The 25,412-nt window shown below is 35.8% G+C and overlaps 1 protein-coding gene across 1 annotated transcript in view; it reads left to right on the top strand.

Annotated features, from left to right (window-relative positions):
* The window catches only part of PIGK (phosphatidylinositol glycan anchor biosynthesis class K), a 132,446-nt gene that overhangs the window by 79,691 nt on the left and 27,343 nt on the right, over positions 1-25,412 (top strand). Inside the window, exon 10 of the mRNA XM_059135731.1 lies at positions 5,725-5,809. Coding sequence (XP_058991714.1) covers positions 5,725-5,809 — 85 coding nt within the window. The remainder of the gene's footprint in view (positions 1-5,724; positions 5,810-25,412) is intronic.

Genomic DNA, 25,412 nt, shown 5'->3' with positions numbered 1-25,412 from the left:
CACATCCTCGGTCCTAAATCAGGACTCAACCGGTATCAAAAGATTGGGATCATTCCCTGCATATTTTCAGACCACAATGCTCTAAAGCTAGAACTCAACCACAAAAGGAAGTTTGGAAAGAACCCAAATACATGGAGACTAAACAGTATCCTTCTAAAGAATGAATGGGTCAACCGGGAAATTAAAGAAGAATTGAAAAAAATCATGGAAACAAATGATAATGAAAATACAACGGTTCAAAATCTGTGGGACACAACAAAGGCAGTCCTGAGAGGAAAATATATAGCGGTACAAGCCTTTCTCAAGAAACAAGAAAGGTCTCAGGTACACAACCTAACCCTACACCTAAAGGAGCTGGAGAAGGAACAAGAAAGAAACCCTAAGCCCAGCAGGAGAAGAGAAATCATAAAGATCAGAGCAGAAATCAATGAAATAGAAACCAAAAAAACAATAGAACAAATCAACGAAACTAGGAGCTGGTTCTTTGAAAGAATTAATAAAATTGATAAACCCCTGGCCCGACTTATCAAAAAGAAAAGAGAAAGGACCCAAATAAATAAAATCATGAATGAAAGAGGAGAGATCACAACTAACACCAAGGAAATACAAACTATTATAAGAACATACTATGAGCAACTCTACGGCAATAAATTTGACAATCTGGAAGAAATGGATGCATTCCTAGAAACATATAAACTACCACAACTGAACCATGAAGAAATAGAAAGCCTGAACAGACCCATAACCAGTAAGGAGATTGAAACAGTCATTAAAAATCTCCAAACAAACAAAAGCCCAGGGCCAGACGGCTTCCCGGGGGAATTCTACCAAACATTTAAAGAAGAACTAATTCCTATTCTCCTGAAACTGTTCCAAAAAATAGAAATGGAAGGAAAACTTCCAAACTCATTTTATGAGGCCAGCATCACCTTGATCCCAAAACCAGACAAGGATCCCACCAAAAAAGAGAGCTATAGACCGATATCCTTGATGAACACAGATGCGAAAATACTCAACAAAATACTAGCCAATCGGATTCAACAGTACATTAAAAAGATTATTCACCACGACCAAGTGGGATTTATTCCAGGGCTGCAAGGTTGGTTCAACATCCGCAAATCAGTCAATGTGATACAACACATCAATAAAAGTAAGAACAAGAACCATATGATACTCTCAATAGATGCTGAAAAAGCATTTGACAAAGTACAACATCCCTTCCTGATCAAAACTCTTCAAAGTGTAGGGATAGAGGGCACATACCTCAATATCATCAAAGCCATCTATGAAAAACCCACCGCAAATATCATTCTCAATGGAGAAAAACTGAAAGCTTTTCCGCTAAGGTCAGGAACACGGCAGGGATGTCCATTATCACCACTGCTATTCAACATCGTACTAGAGGTCCTAGCCTCAGCAATCAGACAACAAAAGGAAATTAAAGGCATCCAAATCGGCAAAGAAGAAGTCAAATTATCACTCTTCGCAGATGATATGATACTATATGTGGAAAACCCAAAAGACTCCACTCCAAAACTGCTAGAACTTATACAGGAATTCAGTAAAGTGTCAGGATATAAAATCAATGCACAGAAATCAGTTGCATTTCTCTACACCAACAGCAAGACAGAAGAAAGAGATATTAAGGAGTCAATCCCATTTACAATTGCATCCAAAACCATAAGATACCTAGGAATAAACCTAACCAAAGAGACACAGAATCTATACCCAGAAAACTATAAAGTACTCATGAAAGAAATTGAGGAAGACACAAAGAAATGGAAAAATGTTCCATGCTCCTGGATTGGAAGAATAAATATTGTGAAAATGTCTATGCTACCTAAAGCAATCTACACATTTAATGCAATTCCTATCAAAGTACCATCCATCTTTTTCAAAGAAATGGAACAAATAATTCTAAAATTTATATGGAACCAGAAAAGACCTCGAATAGCCAAAGGGATATTGAAAAAGAAAGCCAACGTTGGTGGCATCACAATTCCGGACTTCAAGCTCTATTACAAAGCTGTCATCATCAAGACAGCATGGTACTGGCACAAAAACAGACACATAGATCAATGGAACAGAATAGAGAGCCCAGAAATAGACCCTCAACTCTATGGTCAACTAATCTTCGACAAAGCAGGAAAGAATGTCCAATGGAAAAAAGACAGCCTTTTCAATAAATGGTGCTGGGAAAATTGGACAGCCACATGCAGAAAAATGAAATTGGACCATTTCCTTACACCACACACAAAAATAGACTCAAAATGGATGAAGGACCTCAATGTACGAAAGGAATCCATCAAAATCCTTGAGGAGAACACGGGCAGCAACCTCTTCGACCTCTGCCGCAGCAACATCTTCCTAGGAACAACGCAAAAGGCAAGGGAAGCAAGGGAAAAAATGAACTACTGGGATTTCATCAAGATCAAAAGCTTTTGCACAGCAAAGGAAACAGTTAACAAAATCAAAAGACAACTGACAGAATGGGAGAAGATATTTGCAAACGACATATCAGATAAAGGACTAGTGTCCAGAATCTATAAAGAACTTAGCAAACTCAACACCCAAAGAACAAATAATCCAATCAAGAAATGGGCAGAAGACATGAACAGACATTTCTGCAAAGAAGACATCCAGATGGCCAACAGACACATGAAAAAGTGCTCCATATCACTTGGCATCAGGGAAATACAAATCAAAACCACAATGAGATATCACCTCACACCAGTCAGAATGGCTAAAATCAACAAGTCAGGAAATGACAGATGCTGGCGAGGATGCGGAGAAAGGGGAACCCTCCTACACTGTTGGTGGGAATGCAAGCTGGTGCAGCCACTCTGGAAAACAGCATGGAGGTTCCTCAAAATGTTGAAAATAGAACTGCCCTATGACCCAGCAATTGCACTATTGGGTATTTACCCTAAAGATACAAATGTAGTGATCCAAAGGGACACATGCACCCGAATGTTTATAGCAGCAATGTCCACAATAGCCAAACTATGGAAAGAACCTAGATGTCCATCAACAGATGAATGGATCAAGAAGATGTGGTATATATACACAATGGAATACTATGCAGCCATCAAAAGAAATGAAATCTTGCCATTTGCAACAACATGGATGGAACTAGAGCGTATCATGCTTAGCGAAATAAGTCAAGCAGAGAAAGACAACTATCATATGATCTCCCTGATATGAGGAAGTGGTGATGCAACATGGAGGCTTAAGTGGGTAGAAGATTAAATGAAACAAGATGGGATTGGGAGGGAGACAAACCATAAGTGACTCTTAATCTCACAAAACAAACTGAGGGTTGCCGGGGGGAGGGGGTTGGGGAGAAGGGGGTGGGATTATGGACATTGGGGAGGGTATGTGATTTGGTGAGTGCTGTGAAGTGTGTAAACCTGGTGATTCACAGACCTGGGGATAAAAATATATGTATATAAAAAATATATGTTTATAAAAAATAAAAAAAATAAAAAATAAAAAAAAAAAAATAAATAAAGTAAGAAAATGATAGGCATTTTTAAGAAATTCAAAATGAGAAATAATTGTAATTTATTATGAAAACACTACATAAGCAAAAAAACCCAAAGTCCATAGTGATAAGTGATACAAAGATTACTTGTGAATTATACTTAGAGTGGCTTTTTTAAAATGTCCTGTAGTTATTAAGAAAATTTTCAAACCTACCCTTGGTTGATGCTTGCTAATGTGTTTAGATGTAACTGTCATGATATCTGCAACTTACTTTCATATGTTTCAGAAAACAAATAAAACAACAACAACAAAAAATATAACAGTGTGTCTGGAATTTTTCATGCTAACCATTTGGCATTTTTAAAACGTCACTCAAGGGGCACCTTGGGTGTCTTAGTTAGGAATTATGCTCAGGTCTAGGGGCGCCTGGGTGGCTCAGTGGGTTAAGCCGCTGCGTTTGACTCAGGTCATGATCTCAGGGTCCTGGGATCGAGTCCCGCATCGAGTTCTCTGCTCAGCAGGGAGCTTGCTTCCTCCTCTCTCTGCCTGCCTCTCTCTCTGCCTACTTTGATCTCTGTCTGTCAAATAATAAATAAAACCTTAAAAAAAAAAAAGACAAAATTTTGCCGATGATTTAAGAGCTTAAAGAACCTCTTAACTAGGTAAAAGAAAGCAGAATGGTGGTTGCCAGAGGTAAAGGTGGGGAGAAGAGAGGGTTACTGTTTAAATGGTAGTTTCAGTATTAAAAGATGAAAAAAGCTCTGGAATAGACAGTGATGATCGTTCATAATAATTACACTGGATATTAAAAATGGTTAAAATGGTAAATTTTATTTTACATATATGTTATGGGTTGAACTGTGTCCCCTCCACAAATCATATGTTGAGAGAGTACCTCAGAATATGAGTTAGAATAGGGTATGTAAAGAGGTAATTAAGGTTAAGTGAGGTCACTGGCGTAGGCCTTAATCCCATGTGATAATATCCTTATCCTCCCTGCTTGAGCAGAGAGCCCGATGTGGGGCTTGATCCCAGGACCCTGGGATCATGACCTGAGCTAAAGGCAGAGCCTTTAACCCACTGAGCCATCCAGGTGCCCCTGTCCTTGTTTATCTGCCTTTTTTATGGAGAGTTTCCACATTTCTCATCAACCCATTCATTAATTGCAGCCCTAGAGACTTAGGCCAGTCTTGTTTGGTTAGTTTTCAAGACAAATTAAGGCTTCTGTTTTTAAAATTTGACTTTTAAATCAGTAAGTTCCTGTGTAATTTACAGAAAAAGATGGGTAAAAGAGGCTTAAATATGTTTAGGTGTATTGTTTTAAAATCTAATGGTTATTTCCTACTTCAAAAAAGGGTCAATAATTTTTTAAAAACATTTTTTTCTAATTCTCTTCATTTGGGGAGATTTTATTCTTAGACTGTGTACTGTGTACACTTACTGTGTACTGTGTACTTTGTGTACTTACTGTGTACTGTATTTTCTGTATTATGTCATTGCTGCATCTCATTGTAAATGTAGATATTAAAGAAAACATTTTTCATATAACATCTCTCAGTTATTGTTGTCTTCATTTTCATATATTCATTTAGCAAACATTTATTGAGTATTATATAGTGAACATTGGTTATACAAGAAAGAATAAGACACGATTTCTATCTTCAGGGAGGTGAAAAATTTATCTAGACAGGTTTAAATCATTATGTTTGAAAGAGGAGTAAATAAAGAAGGAATTGGTGGTTGGTCCCAACAGGAAACGGAATGGGGAGCATCAGAGAGGCAAGGCGCTGCAAGGCCCACTGGCAGGCAGCCGGTGGTTGGATGTGGCTGAAGCAATAGACTGGTACATAGAGAAGGAGTTGCTAGAGATGGAGGTTGAACGTGGTTGGAGCCAGGTTTTGAAGACCTTTAAATACTGTATTAAAAAGTACAGCCTATAAACAGGGAATTCTTAAATATTTTAAGGCACAGATTAAAAGACAGGATCTGAGAATATTAGATGATATTAGCTAATCTTATTCCATAGTAATTAGAGGCATTCTGAATGTACTTAGAGATATGTCATGTAAAAATTATCAATAGGTGGTTTTTCATAGATTTTGATAAATACTGATTATTTCAGAAACATTAAATATAGAATTTTTAATAGTTTTCATATCGGTTATATTTAAATATTTGCCATATTTAAAAATACTATTTACCTGAGCCGCGTGTTTTTAAATTCTTTTTTTTTTTCAGATATGAGAAGGACTGGATGAATGAGGAACTAATGGAACCACTGAAATATGCGGAACAACTTCCTGTAGCTCAGATAATACACCAGGTTTGCTTCCCCCGTTTTATTCTTTTGAAAGAAACAAGAGTTTTGATCTTTGAAAAGTAATTGCCTTTGTTAGGTTTTTCAAAATCAATGTGGTATAGCTGAAAGGCATTCCAGGCCATCCATGCCTTTTTAGACTCCACCTATCACAGTTGGAAGTCTCAAAGCACAGTATTAAAAGGCTACTTGCTGTGCATCATGGAATTCTTACTTATATAAAACACAGGGTAAGATCAGAATTATTTTTGTTCATTACTTAACAACAAGACTTAATTTCAGAAAACTTTCATTTGAACCACTGCAGCACTTGTTAGTGACAAGGGAAAAAAGCTGAAAAATTGTCATTTCTTGTAATTTTTTTGAGTAGCTAAAATAAGAAAACAATCTTTCCTTATTTCTTTCACCCTACCCCATTATCAACTCTTGTAAAGTGTAATTCTAAATGTCATGTGGGCAGGGTTTTTTTTTTTTTCATTTCCAGTTATAATGACTCTATCATCCATTCTGCATAACTGTAATTTTAGAGAAGGCAATGTGGTAGATATTTAAACTAAGTCTAAACTAAGATTTTATATAAATTTTATATATATATATATATTTTATATATATATAATATATATATATAAATAAATAAAGTCCGGCTCTGCCCTGGCCAGAATCTGAGAATTTAAATGCTCTATTGACAAGAGTCATGGCCTTCAGAACTGTCAGATTTTTCAGAATCTATAGATTATAGAAAATATTAAAAGCCCTTAAATATCAGAATATGTCAGAATTTTAGGTGATTGTTAATTATTATCATGACTCTTTCCAATGTCTTTGTCAACGAAAAAGATTTTCATTTAGCGGATTTGGTTAGAAGAAGTTCTGGTTTGAGAAACAGGTTTTTACTTTAAAATGTTGGCTATATAGATCTCTTCATTGACATTGAAATTTAATATTAAATTCTATGAGAAATAACAAAAAAAATATGACCAGAAATTTGCTGCTTTGGGAAGCCTATCTGTGTTTGATAATCAGGTCCAGTTTATATGTCAGGAATTCCCTAGTGTTGTCAGAGCTTAAATGACCTAACAGCCTGCAAATGTCACATTTAAAATTCTGTCTTCATGCCTGACTGTCAGCATAAATGAATTAAACAGCAGAGCAGGCAGCAAGTCAATATGTTCTTAACAGTAAGAGTGAGCAATGAAACAGTTTGTGGTTTGTTCGGAATAGGTAAATAGAATCTGCCCAGAGCAGTTCACCTGAAATAAAATCTGAAACAGGAAACAAGAATTAACCTTTAAGATGGTTGACCAGATGAAATGTCAGTCATATTTTTATAGCACGAATGAACCAGTAAACTATGCTTTATTTAACAGCTGCATTTCGCTATTATACACTGTGTGAATTCAGAGATGAAAATTTTTGACCCTGGTAAAAATTTATGTTATGATATTTTTGGCAATATAAGAAGCCATATTAACTTTAACAGTGAATTATAACATTATAATGAAAATTATATATTATGTGAAATTATAAAATTTCTATTTTTAAGAAATTTGCAGGATAAGGATTTATTTCCTTTTATTTTTATTGAATAAAATTAATTCTCTTTTCGAGGGGTAATCAGGAAAGGGAATTGTAAACCAGGCTCTTATTTATTCTTCTTGTTACTTCCTTTTCCTGACAGTACTACAATTTGGGGAATGTTATTATCATCTGTCCAAGTGGTCTCTAAGAAATATAGGAGTTAAGTTGCTAGAAGTTCACTTTTTTTTTTTTTTAAGATTTATTTAATTTGTTTGACAGAGATCACAAGTAGGCAGAGAGGCAGGCAGAGAGAGAGAGGGAGGAAGCGGGCTTCCCGCTGAGTAGAGAGCCTGATGCGGGGCTCGATCCCAGGACCCTGAGATCATGACCTGAGCCGAAGGCAGGGCTTAACCCACTGAGCCACCCAGGCGCCCCTAGAAGTTCACTTTTAAGTGAATCATTTGAAAGCAGTCTTTTCCTCTAAGAAAATAGTAGTACATGTGCTAATTAAGTTCAGCCAATCCCTCAAAAACTTTTTAATTTATACTATATCCAAATTATAGCATAATTGTCATATATATGTAATTTCTACTTGTTGCCGTTTCTATACTGTAAGTAACTATTTTTCTCTACTCTTGATTCATGCTGACTTTGGAGCATGTATCATTTCTATTTGAAATAACATTATTTATTCATATGTCTTTCATCTCTTGTTTGATTGTCTTTCTGGACATTCTTGATTTCTTGTTATTCCTTTCAGCATCTTACCTTGTGCCACATATGCATATACCTGAATGTATGGATATGTATTTTTAATGGTACACTGAGAGTCCGCAGCAACTCTTTTCCCTACTACACAGACATCAGAACCCAGACCCTCTCACTAGTAGCACAGTTGAGAAGCTGCAAGAGAAGAGAATCAGAGACTGTAACATGAGGAATAACTTGAGAAATGGAAGAGAGAAGAATAGGTCTCTAATTTCTTATATATGTTACTTAAATAGCATTTTACAGTCAGGAGCTAAGCAAGATTCTCATGTTGCCATTTTATACTGCCAAACTATTTGCCATTTTTAGGGGTCCTTGCAATACGGTTAGGTAACAGGAGAGACTTGAGTTATAAACAATAGAATTAATAAAAGAATCTGGTAAGATAGCTAGATATAAGATAAATAAAACTGAAAGTTTCTCTGTATTTGCAGTAAGCACACAGATGGAAATGGGGAATTTTTTCTTTCACAACAATGACAAGAACTATGAAATACTTAGGAGTAAATTTAACAAGTAAACCATATGACTTATGTAATAAGAATTACAGAAACATACTATGTCTCTTAAATAGACATACTAAATACTTGATGGGCAGCAGGGAACCTTAGTATCATAAAAGTATAATTTCTTCCAAATCAGCAATTCTAATTAGAGTAGAAGCAAAAAAATCTTGTTAATGGTAGGAAAAAATTGACCACGTAGTTCATATGGAAGAAGAAATATCCAGTAGTAGCTAAAAAGGGAGATGCACCTGCTTTACCATGCATCGGAACACAGCCACTAGAATTAGATACATATGAGCAAAGGAACAGACATATTTGTCTATTGGCACAAAGGAATGGACAAATGGATTAATGGAATATAATGGAAGAGTGGATTTCAGATTTTATTTCTTATAATTCACAATAAGAAATACATTTTACATGCATTATGATCTTTGATCTATGTGTTTATATGTTTGTGTTAAAAAACAGAAATCAAGGGGTGCCTGGGTGGCTCAGTCAGTTGAGCATCCAACTTCTGGTTTGGCTCAGATCATGATCTCAGGGTCAAGAGATCACCCCATGTTGGGTTCTGTACTCTGCTTGGAGTCTACTTGAAATTCTTTCCCTCACTCCCTCCCTAAGGCCGTGTCACCACACGTGAGAATAAGAAATAAATAAATAAATGAAATCTTAAAAAAAAAAGTTTCATGAAAGACTTACCCATGTTATATATGATATGTACTGTTTTTTTCCTTTATTTTATATTTTTTTAAATGCCCAAATAAAGCCTACTGAATTGATTTTAAAAGCAACAAGTAGTACTGACCTAGGCTTGAAAAACATGAGAATAGAGAATCCAGAGAAAAAATTCATTATATTTGATCACTTAATATATGAATAAGGTGATATATCATTTCAGTAGAAAAATGGTTAAGTTTTTATTTCATTCTGTATATGATACAGATTTTCCGTAAAGACTTAAAGTAAAATAAATAAAAATTTTTGAAGAAAATTTCAGTAGCTGCATTTATAATCTGGAAGTAAGATAGAACGTTTTAATAAACACAAAAACCCAGAAGATATGTTTACTTCCAAAAATTGGAATATTTTATACAAAAGATACCACAACATTAAAACACTAATGTTTAATTTAAATCAAGACAAAATATTTATGAAGAAGTTAATTAGTTAATTAGTTAATAGTTAATTAGTTAATATCTAAAATATACACAGAACTCTTGGAAGTTTATAAGGAGCAAAAAAAGTAACTCAGAAAAAAAAAGATCAAAGAGATGAAAAGCAGCTAAAGAAAAACAAACCTAAATTACCAATGAATGAAAGAAAAGAGTCTCAAACTCAGTAAGGGAGTACACATTATAAGTAAGTGGACATTATAATGGTGAAACTATTTTATGCCCTTCAAACTGGCAAAAATTAAAATTACACTTTGGAAGACAGTCTGGCAGTTCCTTAAAGGGTTTAAACATAGAGTTACCATATGACCTACTGATTCCACCTAGGTTTATAAAAACACACATCCACTTAAGAACTTGTACATGAATGATCATAGCAACATTATTTATAATGGCCAATAATTGGAAATAACCCAAATGTTCAACTGATAAATGGATAAATAAAACACAGTGTACCCATACAGAGGAATATTATTTAATGATAAAAGGAAATGAAGTACTGATACGTGCTACAATGTGGATGAACCTTGAAAATGTGAAGTAAATGAAGCCAGTCCCAGAACACCACATATTGTATGGTTTCATTTGTACAAAATATCAAGAATAGGCAAATCTATACAAAGAGAAAGTAGATTAGTGGTTGCCTTGCACTGGAAGAAGGTGGAGAAATGGGGATTGACTTCTGAATGAGTACGGGGTTTCTTTTCATGAAGTTACAAAGATGTACTAAACTTACTGGTGATCATTGCATAGCTCTGTGAATATACTAACACTATTGAATTGTACACTTTAAAAGGATGAATTTTATAGTATCTGAATTATATCTCAAAGATATTTTAAAAATTAAAATCATCCATTTTTGGCAGAGATGCTAGGAAAAAGGTACATGTATGTCTTGCTGCTAGGTATCTGAATAATTTCTTCCTTTTTAGAAAGTCATCTTTAACATTGCTTCACATTTAATATATTCCATACACCCTTCAACCTAATGGTTTCACTCATGAGAATCTAGCCTGTACTGCTAGTAGATGAATTAAAGTACAAATATACAAGAATCTCAGTACAGTAATATTTATAGCAGCCTTACTTGTGGCCACAGCATATTGGAAACAATGTGAATGTTCCTTAGCGTAGTTGATACAGTCGTATGGGATTTTTAGAAGTCACAATTTGGTAGAGCAAATACATATATTTTTATATTTTCTTATAAATGGGGATGACTTTCTTATCAACTAACCTTTTTCCTTTCTTTCCTCTTGACGAATGATAGAAAGTTTAATCTAGGCACTCAACACCCTTGATTTTCTCCCTCTTCCAATCCTTCCTGTGATGATGGAATCACAGTTTAGGTAATAAGGGGGTAGTTGATATGGCTCACAACACTGGGAGATTCAGAGTGTACCAACTGTTATATAATGTTGTTTAGGTTCGGTGTCAGTCTCTTCTGGAACTCACGGAGATGGCTGGTGCACACAGTACATCTGTTAATACTGAATATACTACCTCTGCGCATGGTTGCAGGGCTCTAGCAATGTTAGAGGACGAAATCAAGATTGACAAAGGCAAAGACCAGCTCCTTATTTGGTGTCATTCCTCCTCTGTCTTTTTTTTTTTTTTTTAAGATTTTATTTATTTATTTGACAGAGAGAGATCACAAGTAGGCAGAGAGGCAGGCAGAGAGAGAGAGGAGGAAGCGGGCTCCCTGCTGAGCAGAGAGCCCGATGCGGGGCTCCATCCCAGGACCCTGAGATCATGAGATCATGACCTGAACTGAAGGCAGAGGCTTAATCCACTGAGCCACCCAGGTGCCCCCCTCCTCTGTCTTTTTTATCCTTCTTGCTGACTTTCTCACTTTTCTTTCTTGCCCCTTTCCCCCATATTTCTTTCTCTTTGAGTCCTGTAAGCTAAAGTTATATAAATTCTTCCCAAATGTTTGTGAATTTTTCTAGTATTTTCACTGGGAAGTACATTTAAATGCAGCGTCTGACACATAGTAGACATTGGGCAAGTATGGTAACTATTGATTGTTGAACTTTAGGATCTTTGACAAGCAAGAAGCTAAGAGAGTTAAGGGATCTCCAAAGGTCACTAAGAGCTTGTTGACAAACCTATTTATGATTTTCAGGTTCCTTTCATAGCCAACAATGGTAGTATTACTCAAGCATTTTTGAGTACATATGCAAATTGTAGGATTTGTTATATTAACAATTTAGGCAATCTAGTGCCCTATTATGAAATTTAAAAAGTACAAATCTTAGAAAAGTATACATTTCATTTACTGATACAAGGGACATTACTATATAGGAAATTACAGCTAATCATTTTAAGGATTTATGAAGTTTGTTAGGACTTAAAATACTATGAAGAAATAGAAAAACCATACAAAGAAAGTAGTTTGGCTAACCTTGCATGCTTCTATTGATAATTTCTCTTTAAAAAAGTGATTATTTGGGGAGCCTGGGTGGCTCAGTCGGTTCAGCATCTGTTTTTGGCTCAGGTCATGATCTCAGGGTCCTGGGACAGAGTCTTGAATTGAGCTGCCTGCTCCCTGTTTCTCCCTCTCCCTTTTCCTCTCTGCCCTTCTCAGTCTCTCTCTCTCTCTCTCTTTTTTTTTTAACTCTGTTTTTCTCAGTCTCTTTCAAATAAATAAATAAAATCTTAAAAGAAATAAAGGTGATTATTTTTTCTCTTAATCTGCTTACTAGGAAAGCTGGTATGGAACTATGTTACTAAAACAAATACAGAAGGAAGTGAATTATTTTTCCATAGAAATGATTTTATATTTATATCACAGAATTTAATTTTAAAATTAAGCCACTTTAAACATGGCTTAAATTTAAGATTAAGGTTTGAAGTATGTGACTCTACTATGGTACTTTTATGGAAAGTTGGTATTTTTTCTTTGTAAAAAGAGTCGCATCCAGACATGTCAAAACATTTTCTTTTTTTTTTAAGATTTTATTTATTTATTTCACAGACAGAGATCACAAGTAGGCGGGGCGGGGGGGAGCAGGCTCCCCACTGAGCAGAGGGCCTGATGCGGGGCTCCATCCCAGGACCCTGAGATCATGACCCGAGCCAAAGGCAGATGCCTTAACCCACTGAGCCACCCAGGTGCCCCAGAACATTTTCTTTAAGAATTAAAAGTAGGTTCATTTCATATCACTTTAATTTGTAAACATAAGTTGATTAGCATCATGTGGAGTTTATTGAGTGATAAAATAATAACAAGTAGAGATTTAAAAAACAGACACAAATCTTTTTCATAGGAGAAATTTGTTTATAGTTAGGAACGTATATTAGAATAGTCTCAAATACAGATGTTACTTAAGCTTTCTTTGATGTGAAATTTTTTAGAAATGTACTGAAAAATGAAAAGGTCAGTAATGAATGAATATGTGTAGTTATAACACTTTTTTAAAAAGTCTCATCTAGTTAGGCATGTATTTTATTTTTTAAAGCTTTGTGTGAAGAATCAATTTTAATTAGCCCTGGCAGATATTAAAATATCTAGGCCTGGAGGTGCCTGGGTGGCTCTGTTGGTTAAGCATCCGACTCTTGATTTCAGCTCAGGTCGTAAGCTCAGGGTCATGAGATCCAGCCCTGTGTTGTGCTCCATGCTGGGTCTGGAGCCTCTTGAGGTTCTCTCTTTCCCTCTGACCTGCCCCTTGCACTAAATGAATGAATGAATGAATGAATGAATGAATGAATGAATGAATAATATCTAGGTCTGTGCTGTTTAGTTTTACAAAATGACACTAATACAAAAATGTAAGTAAGTCTTATGTGCAGAATTCATAGATCATCTTTCTATCCTAGAAACCTCAGTATATGTGTGGATTATACAAATGATGAAAGTCATATCACAGATCAGTGGGAAATTAAAGAACTATTTAATAAATAATGCTAGGACAATTCATTAAGCATTTTGGGGGGGAGGACTAGATTCTTTATAACACATGGAAAAAGTAAATTCTAATTGGATTATAGATCAATAAAAATGGAAAATATCAAATTCATGAGAAAGCATATTGGTAAATATTTGTAGATAAGGACTTTCTAGGCATGGAAAAACTATAAAGGAAAATTGACGTATTTGAATTTCTAAACTGTAAAAATAATGTACATTAAAATGAAAAGGCAGATATCAAGGTGGAAAAATACTTTCCTCAGAGAATTAGCATCTTTAAATATCACTTTTACAAAATGATAATGAAAAAAACCCAACACTCCAATAGGAAAGGAGCAAAGAACTTATACAGATATACCTCAGAATTTGAAATAAAAATGGCTAGTAAACTGATGAAAACATGTTAATATTCATTAATAATCTAAGAACTGTTCATTTCAACCATAAGTACTACTTTAAAAAATCTCTTAGGTTAGCAAAGACGTGTATAGTAGTAATACTCAGTAATGACAAAGCAATCACACTACTGTAGAGGAGTGTACGTTGGCACAAATCAAGGACAACATAGTAATTTGTATGAACATTTGTAAATATGTTTATGAGCTATGTTTATATAACATGGCCAGCTGAATATAAATGTTTATTCTCCTTCCTGAAAAACTCTACTAAAGTGACAGTAAAAAAGTCATAAAAAATATATAAACTCCAAAAGACAAAGAAAATGTTAGAGGAGAGAAGAGCAGATAAGAGGCAGTAAAAATTGGAAGAAGAAATGTAGTTGAATAAATGATAACCAACTTAGCAGAGTGAAAACCTGAGCCCTAACTTCCATCATGGGGGAGAACTGTATAAGCAAGGCAGTTTGTACTGTAGAACCCTGGAAAGGCATACACCAGATTGGGTGCAAAAAGGAACTCCCAATGACCTCTTCCTATTTAGTTCTTAGAACACTAACATCTAGGCTTATATGCTATCAGGTAGAAGGTTGGAGAATTCCTTCCTGAATATATTAGTCTAGTAGAAAAATAATTTACATTTTAACATTTGCAGGACCCCAGTTTAATACCCAAGTCCCACTGCTTTATCTCACTGGTAGGCCCAGTGGTTGATAAGTGCTGCTAATGCAAGATTGATGTTTTATCTTTTCATTCTAACTTTGAATATACAACTAAGAATCAGCAGATTGTTGAAGAATGTCCTTATTTTGAAAGGCAAAGATTGAAATAAGCAAATGGGACAGAAGAAGATTTAATAACACTATCACCACCTTAGAAGGAAATGAAAAGCTGTTTTAATTATGAAATAGAATGCTTACTCAGAAAATGAGGAAGAGCTCTTGGAAATTAAAACTCTGAGAGTAAAAATAATTTCACTAGAAAGTTTTGGGAGCAAAATTGAGGAAACCTCTCAAAAGGTAAGAAAAAGGCAAAAGGGAAATTGGAGAAAAAGTATAAGAAAATTGGAGGAATAGCTCTTGGTAGATAGTTCTATATGAGTCTCACATTTCTATACATCTTGTGAGCAGAGACACTGATAGGCTTTTGTTCCATATTTTCTTGTCAAAGGTGTTTGTATAGTGAACATACTTGGGAAAAGAGTTAGTGACTCTCTCAGGAGCAAAGGACAGATTTGTTTGCTCTGCAGTATGATAAAGATAGTATTTCCCTCTAGGGTAAAAATTGTACAGATTTGTTGCATCATCTTATAAAAAAGCTTAGGATTTTCTGATCTGGGGATTTCCTATTCTGTTACATAAATTTATTACTTGCACAGATAGTATCTGCCTAGGCCTGCCCCTGCATTGTCCCCACGGGACTTGGGAAGCAAAGAGAACTGGCACAAACATGAAGAAGCTCATGCTGCCTTGACTAATAAAGTCCCTTGTCTCTGACCCAGGAGTCTCATGTCTTCTGCCTGTATCCATAAAACATTCCAGGCTAACCTCTTACCCTAGAGTAGGGTAAAATATCACACCTTTTACAGTTCGAGACAATAACTAGTGACGTCCAACATCTGACTAATACAAGTACTAGAAAAAGGGGACAGAAAAAATGGAGGGGAGGATATATTTAAGAAATAATCAAGAAAACTGTTCCAGAACTCAGTGGCTTACTGAGTACTATGAAACAAATAGACCTCATACCAAGGAACATCATTTTGAAATTTTAAAACAATAAAAAGTAAGAAGGATACTCTGAAAACTTCCAGAAAGGGAGAGACAAAAGAAAAAAATGGCCACAATTTAAAAACAAAACAAAACAAGAATCAGTGTCACAACACTTAAAATGAGAAAGCAGTGGAATGATGTCTTCAAATAATGTGAGAAAATATTTTCAATTTAAGATTCTATTCATTGCTCAATTATACTTCACATATGGTATAGAAAGGTATTCAAAGTTGCTAAACAATTTTTTCCTCCTTTCTTAAGAAGTTACTGGGTGGTTTATTCAATGAACAAATAAACCAAAAAACCTGAAAACATAGATAAAAGACACAAGAGATTGATCCATCACCATGAGATGCCAGTGAGACTCCCAGATTGATGGTGAAGGAGGTTTCAGGTGACAGCCATATAGAATAGAAGCTGTATTCTTTAAATACAGACTATTCAATTATATGTCAGTAAAACTTTGGTGGAGGGTGGGAAGAGTATGAACTGGAGCAGGATCATGGACTTCTCCAAGATGATTGTTCCTGGGACCAGTGGAGTGATGACGTTATCTGATGTGTTTAACCACACTAAGAGAAGGTTTAGTAATATCTTAAGAGTAGATTTAGTAATAGCTACATAGAAAAGCCAACAAGGAGTTGAGGTAACTATTAATTTATGGGGAAAAAAGTTGTGTAAGAAAAGATGTAAAATCAGAGTGTATTTTGTGGCTCAACTCAAACAATAGTTATATAGTTACAATAATGAAACAATTGATTGTTTTACCAAAAATTTTAACATAAATAAATAGAGAAGATAGGGAAAGGAGAACTGGTTGGGGGAAGGAAGGAATAGGGAGCATGATCATGTCAAGGAACAAATTTATCATGCATCAGAAATCAGTAGATAGTGTCTTAAGATCACAAAATAAGTCAAATAATGGTATAAGCCTATAATCTAGAAATACTGAAGTTAAATACCAGAAGAAACAGATAACTGAGATGGTTAACTCAAGACAGGAGAATTGGAAATGAAGTAGTAATGGAACTATTATTTTTTGTTATGAAGTTCATGTTACTAGTTAGCTTCTAAAACAATGTTCAAGCAATACTTTACTAAATATAAAAATTTGCTTAAAATAAAAATTAATGAAAAATGATAAAGAAAAACCCTTTGTTGTTTCTTTGAAAAGATAAAATTGATAACACACTTAGCCAGTCTGAAAATAGAAAAAAACTACCAAAATCAAGAATTAAGAGGGAGCATCACTACAACCCTTTTAGAAACCAATGAATTTTAAGCAAATTTTATGAAGATCTATATCCCAACAAATTAGATGACTTAGGTAAAGTGGACAGATTCCTGGAAAAATACAGATATTAAAAGTGACTCAAAAATAAACAGAAAAGCTAAATAGACCTTTATCAAGTCAAGCAGTAAATTTGTAAATTAAAGTCTTAGCACAGAGAGAAGTCTAGACAGTGATGGCATAAGTGGTGAATTCTATCAGATATTTAAGTAAAAAATAATACACAATCTCAGGAAGTTGAGAAGGAGGGAATCCTTCCCAACTTATTTTATGAGGTCACAATACCATGATATTAAAGACATCAGAAGAGAAGAAAACCACAGATCAATATCCCTTATGAACACAGACACAAAAAGTATTAGCATAGGAACAAGAGACAACTTGTATAAGATCACACAGCTAGTCTGTGGTAAAGCCAAGAGTTGAACATGGACATTCTAGCACCAGAGTTTGTATTCTTATACATTTGACTACATTATGCTATGAAAGCAATGAAGATATGCTGTGAATTCAGTAAATACTGACTGAATTTAAACCTCCAATAAGTCTGTCTGTTTTTGGTCCTGACGATTATTGTCCCCCTTTGTGAAATTTATCTTACTATCTCAGCCTGTTTCTTTATTAGACAAGCATATTTAAACATTTTGATTAGAGACCTTTCATTAGATGCTTTCCTGGGATTTAAGATATGGGAGAAGTTCAATTCTGGGACTCAATAGCATGAAACAGTTTTATCTTCATTAATTCCAGACCCTCCACTAAGGCAAAAATTTCAACTTACTCAAATGTTATACATGATATAACAGAAATATTTGACTTAACAGAGATATTATCCACTTTCCTCCCCACCGTGTTCTTATCCATATTCCAAGCTTTCTCTGAATCCCCCTATTTCAATTATAAAGCTCCTTACAGTCCTTTAATATTTTTTAAGATTAGTGGATTACAAGATCTCTATTTTTTAATGCATCTCTGCACAGAGTAATGATGATGATGCAGTTTAACCTTCCTGTTCTCTTTCATTCAGACAAGCTGCTCATAAAAATTACTGTAGAGCCCTGTATCCATTAAAGAGGTATGCTTACTAGAGAGAGGTACTGGAGAGTGGCCTGTCAGGCCCTATTTTAAAACCAGATTATCTTGCAAATTGTTTCATCTGTGCTTTCTTGATTCCTTTTTTGTTTTTTTAAAGATTTTATTTATTTATTTGACAGACAGAGATCACAAGTAGGCAGAGAGGCAGGCAGAGAGAGAAAGGAAGAAGCAGGCTCCCTGCCAAGCAGAGAGCCCTATGCGGGGCTTGATCCCAGAACCCTGAGATCATGGCCTGAGCCGAAGGCAGAGGCTTTAACCCACTGAGCCACCCAGGTGCCCCTCTTGATTCCTTTTTAATCCTAGATAAGTTTTTTCCAGTATAACTAGTCTGTATAGTGCCCTGGTATATCCATTGTTTTTCTTTGGGGGTACTCTTGGTATCTGAGTGAACAATTCTTTCACAGTGCAGGACTCATCTGGGCATTACAGAGTATTTGGTATTCCTGGTGCCATTAGCACTTCTCAGTCAATTATGTTACCAAACAACGCTCTCACCTTTTCTGAACTCCTTCCCTCCAGAAGGGTGAGACCTCAGCTTGAGGACCACTCCAGGTAATGATTTGCAATATATGTCCATAGATCATTTTATTTGTCTAATCCAGTCTCTTAATCTTATAGTTATGATATTTAAATATATGTATAATTAGAATCTCTGCTCACTTATCTAAATTCTGAGATGTTGTCTTAGACTCTGTAATTCTAACTACTATCACTATAAGAAATGGATTCGGATCATTTTTCTGTTCTGTCCTTGTTTATGATAACTCTTCATCTTGTTTTACTGTAGCTATTTCCTATTCCAGTAATACCTACCTCATTATAGCTAAACTTTACCAAAGGTTGACTGAAATGTCTATCAAGTAAAAAATCTGACACCTTCTTAGAAATGTGCCTACTGAATTATCGATACCTGGAAACTCATCAAAAGGTTGCTGAATCCATATCACTCTCCCTGCCTAGGGACTGACTAAGATTGCTTTCATAGAGCCTTCCCTAATGATTGCAAATTTAAAACGGAAGTCTAATGGAAAATAATATACTGTTCATTTATTTTCATTCAAATTATAAGGCAAGTAATAAAAATTAAACTACTTGAAGGTCATGTGCTGTTCTTTTAATATCAACTGGGATATGATTTTAAATTTATATAAATTAACCTTTGCTTTCATATTATAACTTATGAGAGTCACTTCCAAAATGTCACTTTTCAAGGGAGAAATGAAATGGTAAAGCTGTTTGAAAATAGTGATCAATATTTCAATACTGATAATTCATCAACTTTATATAAGTTTGAAAAATTTGGTTCGTCTATAAATTTGTCACCATAGTTTCTGATATATTAAATTTCTGTATTAGAAATGAAAAATGTGGCTCGGTTGGAGGAGCATGCAACTCTTGATCTCAGGGTCATGAGTTCAAGCCCTACATTAGGCATAGTGATCACTTAAATTTATTTTTTATTTTTTATTTTTTAAAAAAGATTTTATTTATTTATTTGACAGACAGATCACAAGTAGGCAGAGAGAGAGGAGGAAGCAGGCTCCCTGCTGAGCAGAGAGCCCGATGTGGGGCTCGATCCTAGGACGCTAGGATCATGACCTGAGCTGAAGGCAGAGGCTTTAACCCACTGAGCCACCCAGGTGCCCTCTAATAAAAATTTTAAAGAAAAAGTCTTTTCTGCAACTTCCTGTTTTCACCTCACTGCTAGAAGATCTTGGGAGACAACTTGGATCTTGTCTTCCTTGGCCAGTTGCAGCACCGTTGTTAAGCAGGGCTTGGTCAGGCTGCTGGTTTAAAGGAAGGAGCCAAGCTCCCATTCTGATTTCCTCTCATTTAAAGTTAATGTTGGCCATAAGTCACGTCTGACTAGAGTCTTACTGAGGAGACTTATTTGGCCTTTATCTCTTTGTTTTCTGATTCCTTATAAAATGGAGATAAAAAGGCAAAGCGTAGCTTCGACCATTGGGAACTACAGAGTGCACTGGCTTGTCTCTAACACTCTGTTAGGTGCTATGAGAATATTCTCTTCTTACGAGTTACTCTCAGCAAAAAGGAAAATCAGGTTAATTATTAGAACAACACCTACTATATGTGTGTTCCTGTGTTTTCCAGGGAGAAAAACATTGACCAGGGGAGTCATCCTTTGTCCCTCCCTCCCACCATCTTTCTTGAAAAAGGACGTATGCTCATAAATTGCTGATGGGACTAAGTTAAAACAGTCTTTCTGAAAACTAGTTTGTTAGTGAGTGTGTATTTGTAAATAATAATTTTTATGATTTTATTCCAGAAGAAGGAATTAGATTAGGACAGGAAGATTTAAGTTTAAAACTGTTAACAGTTTGTTATAGCATTTCTTAGGAAACAGTGTAATGTAATAAAGTTAACTGGAACTGAATCCAAGTTTCACCATTTAATAACTGTCCCATCTTGAGCAAGTCTCTTTCTCAGTGTGTGTGAGCACATGGAAGTGGGGGAGAGCGGTAAGAGGATGGGGGAGAAGCTGAGCATGGAGCCTGACAAGGGGCTGGATCTCATGACTATGAGATCATGACCTGAGTTGAAATCAAGAGTCAGACACTTAAACAGCTGAGCCACCGAGATACCCCTTGGGCAAGTCTTTTAATCATTCTCTCTCTCGCTCTCTTTTTTCTTTTTTTTCATGCAGATAGTTTTTAAAAATTTTTTTATTAAATTTAATTTTTTTTTAATAAACGTACAATGTATTTTTATCCCCAGGGGTACAGGTCTGTGAATCACCAGGTTTACACATTTCACAGCACTACACTCCCCAATGTCCATATCCCCACCACCCTCTCCCAACCCCCTACCCCCCAGCAACACTCAGTCCGTTTTTTGAGATTGGGTCTTTTATGGTTTGTCTCCCTCCCAATCCCATCTTCTTTCATTTTTTCTTTTCTAACCCCCCAAACCCCCCATGTTGCATCTCTACTTCCTCATATCAGGTAGATCATATGATGGTTGTCTTTCTCCGATTGACTTATTTCGCTAAGCATAATACCCTCTAGTTCCATCCCTGTCATCGCAAATGACAAGATTTCATTTCTTTTGATGACTGTATAGTATTCCATTGTATATATATACCACATCTTCTTTATCCATTCATCTGTTGATGGACATCTAGATTCTTTCCATAGTTTGCCTATTGTGGACATTGCTGCTATAATCATTCGGGTGCACGTGCCCCTTTGGAACACCACGTTTGTATCTTTTTTTTTTTTTTAAAGATTTTATTTATTTATTTGACAGAGATCACAAGTAGGCAGAGAGGCAGGCAGAGAGAGAGAGAGAGGGAAGCAGGCTTCCTGCAGAGCAGAGAGCCCGATGCGGGGCTCGATCCCAGGATCCTGAGATCATGACCCGAGCCGAAGGCAGCAGCCCAAACCACTGAGCCACCCAGGCGCCCCACCACGTTTGTATCTTTAGGGTATATACCCAGTAGTACAATTTCTGGGTCATGGGATAGCTCTATTTTTAGTTTTATGAGGAACCTCCACACTGTTTTCCAGAGTGGTTGCACCAACTTGCATTCCCACCAAAAGTGTAGGAGGGTTCCCCTCTCTCAGCATCCTCACCAGCATCTGTCGTTTCTTGACTTGTTAATTTTAGCCATTCTGACTGGTGTGAGGTGGTATCTCATTGTGGTTTTGATTTGTATTTCCCTGATACTCAGTGATGTGGAGCATTTTTTCATGTGTCTGTTGGCCATCTGGATGTCTTCTTTGCAGAAATGTCTGTTCATGTCTTCTGCCCATTTCTTGATTGGATTATTTGTTCTTTGGGTGTTGAGTTTGCTAAGCTCTTTATAGATTTTTGATACTAGCCCTTTATCTGATATGTCATTTGAAATATTTTCTCTCATTCTATCAGTTGTCTTTTGGTTTTGTTACCTGTTTCCTTTGCTGTGCAAAAGCTTTTCATCTTGATGAAATCCCAATAGTTCATTTTCGCTCTTGCTTCCCTTGCCTTTCGCGATGTTCCTAGGAAGAAGTTGCTGCGGCTGAGGTCGAAGAGGTTGCTGCCTGTGTTCTCCTCAAGGATTTTGATGGATTCCTTTCTCACATTGAGGTCCTTCATCCATTTTGAGTCTATTTTCATGTGTGGTGTAAGGAAATGGTCCAATTTCATTTTTCTGCATGTGGCTGTCCATTTTTCCCAGCACCATTTGTTGAAGAGGCTGTCTTTTTTCCATTGAACATTCCTTCCTGCTTTGTCCAAGATTAGTTGACCATAGAGTTGAGGGTCTATTTCTGGGCTCTCTATTCTGTTCCATTGATCTATGTGTCTGTTTTTGTGCCAGTACCATGCTGTCTTGATGATGACCACTTTGTAATAGAGCTTGAAGTCTGAAATTGTGATGCCACCAACTTTGGCTTTCTTTTTCAATATTCCTTGGGCTATGTGAGGTCTTTTCTGATTCCATATAAATTTTAGGGTTATTTGTTCTATTTCTTTGAAAAAACTGGATGGGATTTTAATAGGGATTGCATTAAATGTGTAGATTGCTTTAGGTAGTATAGACATTTTCACAATATTTGTTCTTCCAATCCATAAGCATGGAACATTTTTCCATTTCTTTGTGTCTTCCTCAATTTCTTTCATGAGTACTTTAGTTTTCTGAGTATAGATTCTTTGTCTCTTTGGTTAGGTTTATTCCTAGGTATCTTATGGCTTTGGGTGCAATTGTAAATGGGATTAACGCCTTAATTTCCCTTTCTTCTGTATTGTTGTTAGTGTAAAGAAATGCAACTGATTTCCGTGCATTGACTTTATATCCTGACACTTTACTGAATTCCTGTACAAGTTCTAGCAGTTTTGGAGTGGAGTCTTTTGGGTTTTCCACATATAGTATCATATCATCTGCAAAGAGTGATAGTTTGACTTCTTTGCCAATTTGGATGCCTTTAATTTCTTTTTGTTGTCTGATTGCCGAGGCTAGGACTTCTAGTACTATGTTGAATAGCAGTGGTGATAACGGACATCCCTGCCGTGTTCCTGACCTTAGCGGAAAAGCTTTCAGTTTTTCTCCATTGAGAATGATATTTGCAGTGGGTTTTTCATAGATGGCTTTGATAATATTGAGATATGTGCCCTCTATCCGTACAGTTTGAAGAGTTTTAATCAGGAAGGGATCAAATGTTTTTTTGGCATCTATTGAGAATATCATATGGTTCTTGTTCTTTCTTTTATTAATGTATTGTATCACATTGATTGATTGGCGGATGTTGAACCAACCTTGCAATCCTGGAATAAATCCCACTTGGTCGTGGTGAATAATCCTTATAACGTACTATTGGATCCTATTGGCTAGTATTTTGGTGAGAATTTTTGCATCTGTGTTCATCAAGGATATTGGTCTGTAATTCTCTTTTTTTATGGGATCCTTGTCTGGTTTTGGGATCAGGGTGATGCTAGCCTCATAAAATGAGTTTGGAAGTTTTCCTTCCATTTCCATTTTTTGGAACCATTTCAGGAGAATAGGAATTAGTTATTCTTTAAATGTTTGGTAGAATTCCCCTGGGAAGCCATCTGGCCCAGGGCTTTTGTTTGTTTGGAGGTTTTTGATGACTGTTTCAATATCCTTACTGGCTATGGGTCTGTTCAGGTATTCTATTTCTTCCTGGCTCAGTTGTGGTAGTTTATATGTCTCTAGGAATGCATTCATTTCTTCTAGATTGTCGAATTTGTTGACGTAGAGTTGCTCATAGTATGTTCTTATAATTGTTTGTATTTCTTTGGTGTTGGTTATGATCTCTCCTCTTTCATTCATGATTTTATTTATTTGGGTCCTTTCTCTTCTTTTCGATAAGTCTGGCCAGGGGTTTATCAATCTTATTAATTCTTTCAAAGAACCAGCTCCTAGTTTCATTGATTTGTTCTATTGGTTTTTTTTTTTTTTTTTAGTTTCTATTTCATTGATTTCTGCTCTGATCTTTATGATTTCTCTTCTCCTGCTGTGTTTAGGCTTTCTTTGTTGTTCTTTCTCCAGCTCCTTTAGGTGTAGGGTTAGGTTGTGTACTTGAGACCTTTCTTGTTTCTTGAGAAAGGCTTGTACTGCTGTATATTTTCCTCTCAGGACTGCCTTTGTTGTGTCCCACAGATTTTGAACCATTGTGTTTTCATTATTATTTGTTTCCATGAATTTTTTTCAATTCTTCTTTAATTTCCTGGTTGACCCACTCATTTTTCAGAAGGATGCTGTTTAGTCTCCATGTATTTGGGTTCTTTCCCAATTTCCTCTTGTGATTGAGTTCTAGGTTCAGAGCATTGTGGTCTGAAAATATGCAGGGAATGATCCCAATCTTTTGATACTGGTTGAGACCTGATTTATGATCCAGGATGTGGTCTATTCTGGAGAATGTTCCATGTGGCACTAGAGAAGAATGTGTATTCTTTTATTTTGGGGTGGAATGTTCTGAATATATCTGTGATGTCCATTTGGTCCAGTGTGTCATTTAAGGCCTTTATTTCCTTGTTGATCTTTTGCTTGGATGATCTGTCCATTTCAGTGAGGGGAGTGTTAAAGTCCCCTACTATTATTGGATTATTGTCAATGTGTTTCTTTGATTTTTTTATTAATTGGTTTATATAGTTGGCTGCTCCCACGTTGGGGGCATAGATATTTACAATTGTTAGATCTTCCTTTTGGACAGAGCCTTTGAGTATGATATAGTGTCCTTCCTCATCTCTTATTATAGTCTTTGGCTTAAAATCTAATTGATCTGATATAAGGATTGCCACCCCAGCTTTCTTTTGATGTCCATTAGCATGGTAAATTGTTTTCCAACCCCTCACTTTAAATCTGGAGGTGTCTTCGGGCTTAAAATGAGTTTCTTGTAGGCAACGTATAGATGGGTTTTGTTTTTTTATCCATTCTGATACCCTGTGTCTTTTGATTGGAGCATTTAGCCCATTAACATTCAGTGTAACTATTGAGAGATATGAATTTAGTGCCATTGTATTGCCTGTAAGGTGACTGTTACTCTATATTGTCTCTGTTCCTTTCTGATCTACTACTTTTAGGCTCTCTCTTTGCTTAGAAGACCCCTTTCAGTATTTCCTGTAGAGCTGGTTTGGTGTTTGCCAGTTCTTTCAGTTTTTGTTTGTCCTGGAAGCTTTTTATCTCTCCTTCTATGTTCAATGAAAGCTTAGCTGGGTATA

The sequence above is a fragment of the Mustela lutreola genome, chromosome 10, assembly GCF_030435805.1.
Source record: "Mustela lutreola isolate mMusLut2 chromosome 10, mMusLut2.pri, whole genome shotgun sequence".
Taxonomy (NCBI): domain Eukaryota; kingdom Metazoa; phylum Chordata; class Mammalia; order Carnivora; family Mustelidae; genus Mustela; species Mustela lutreola.
This window is presented reverse-complemented; position numbering and strand designations above follow the sequence as displayed.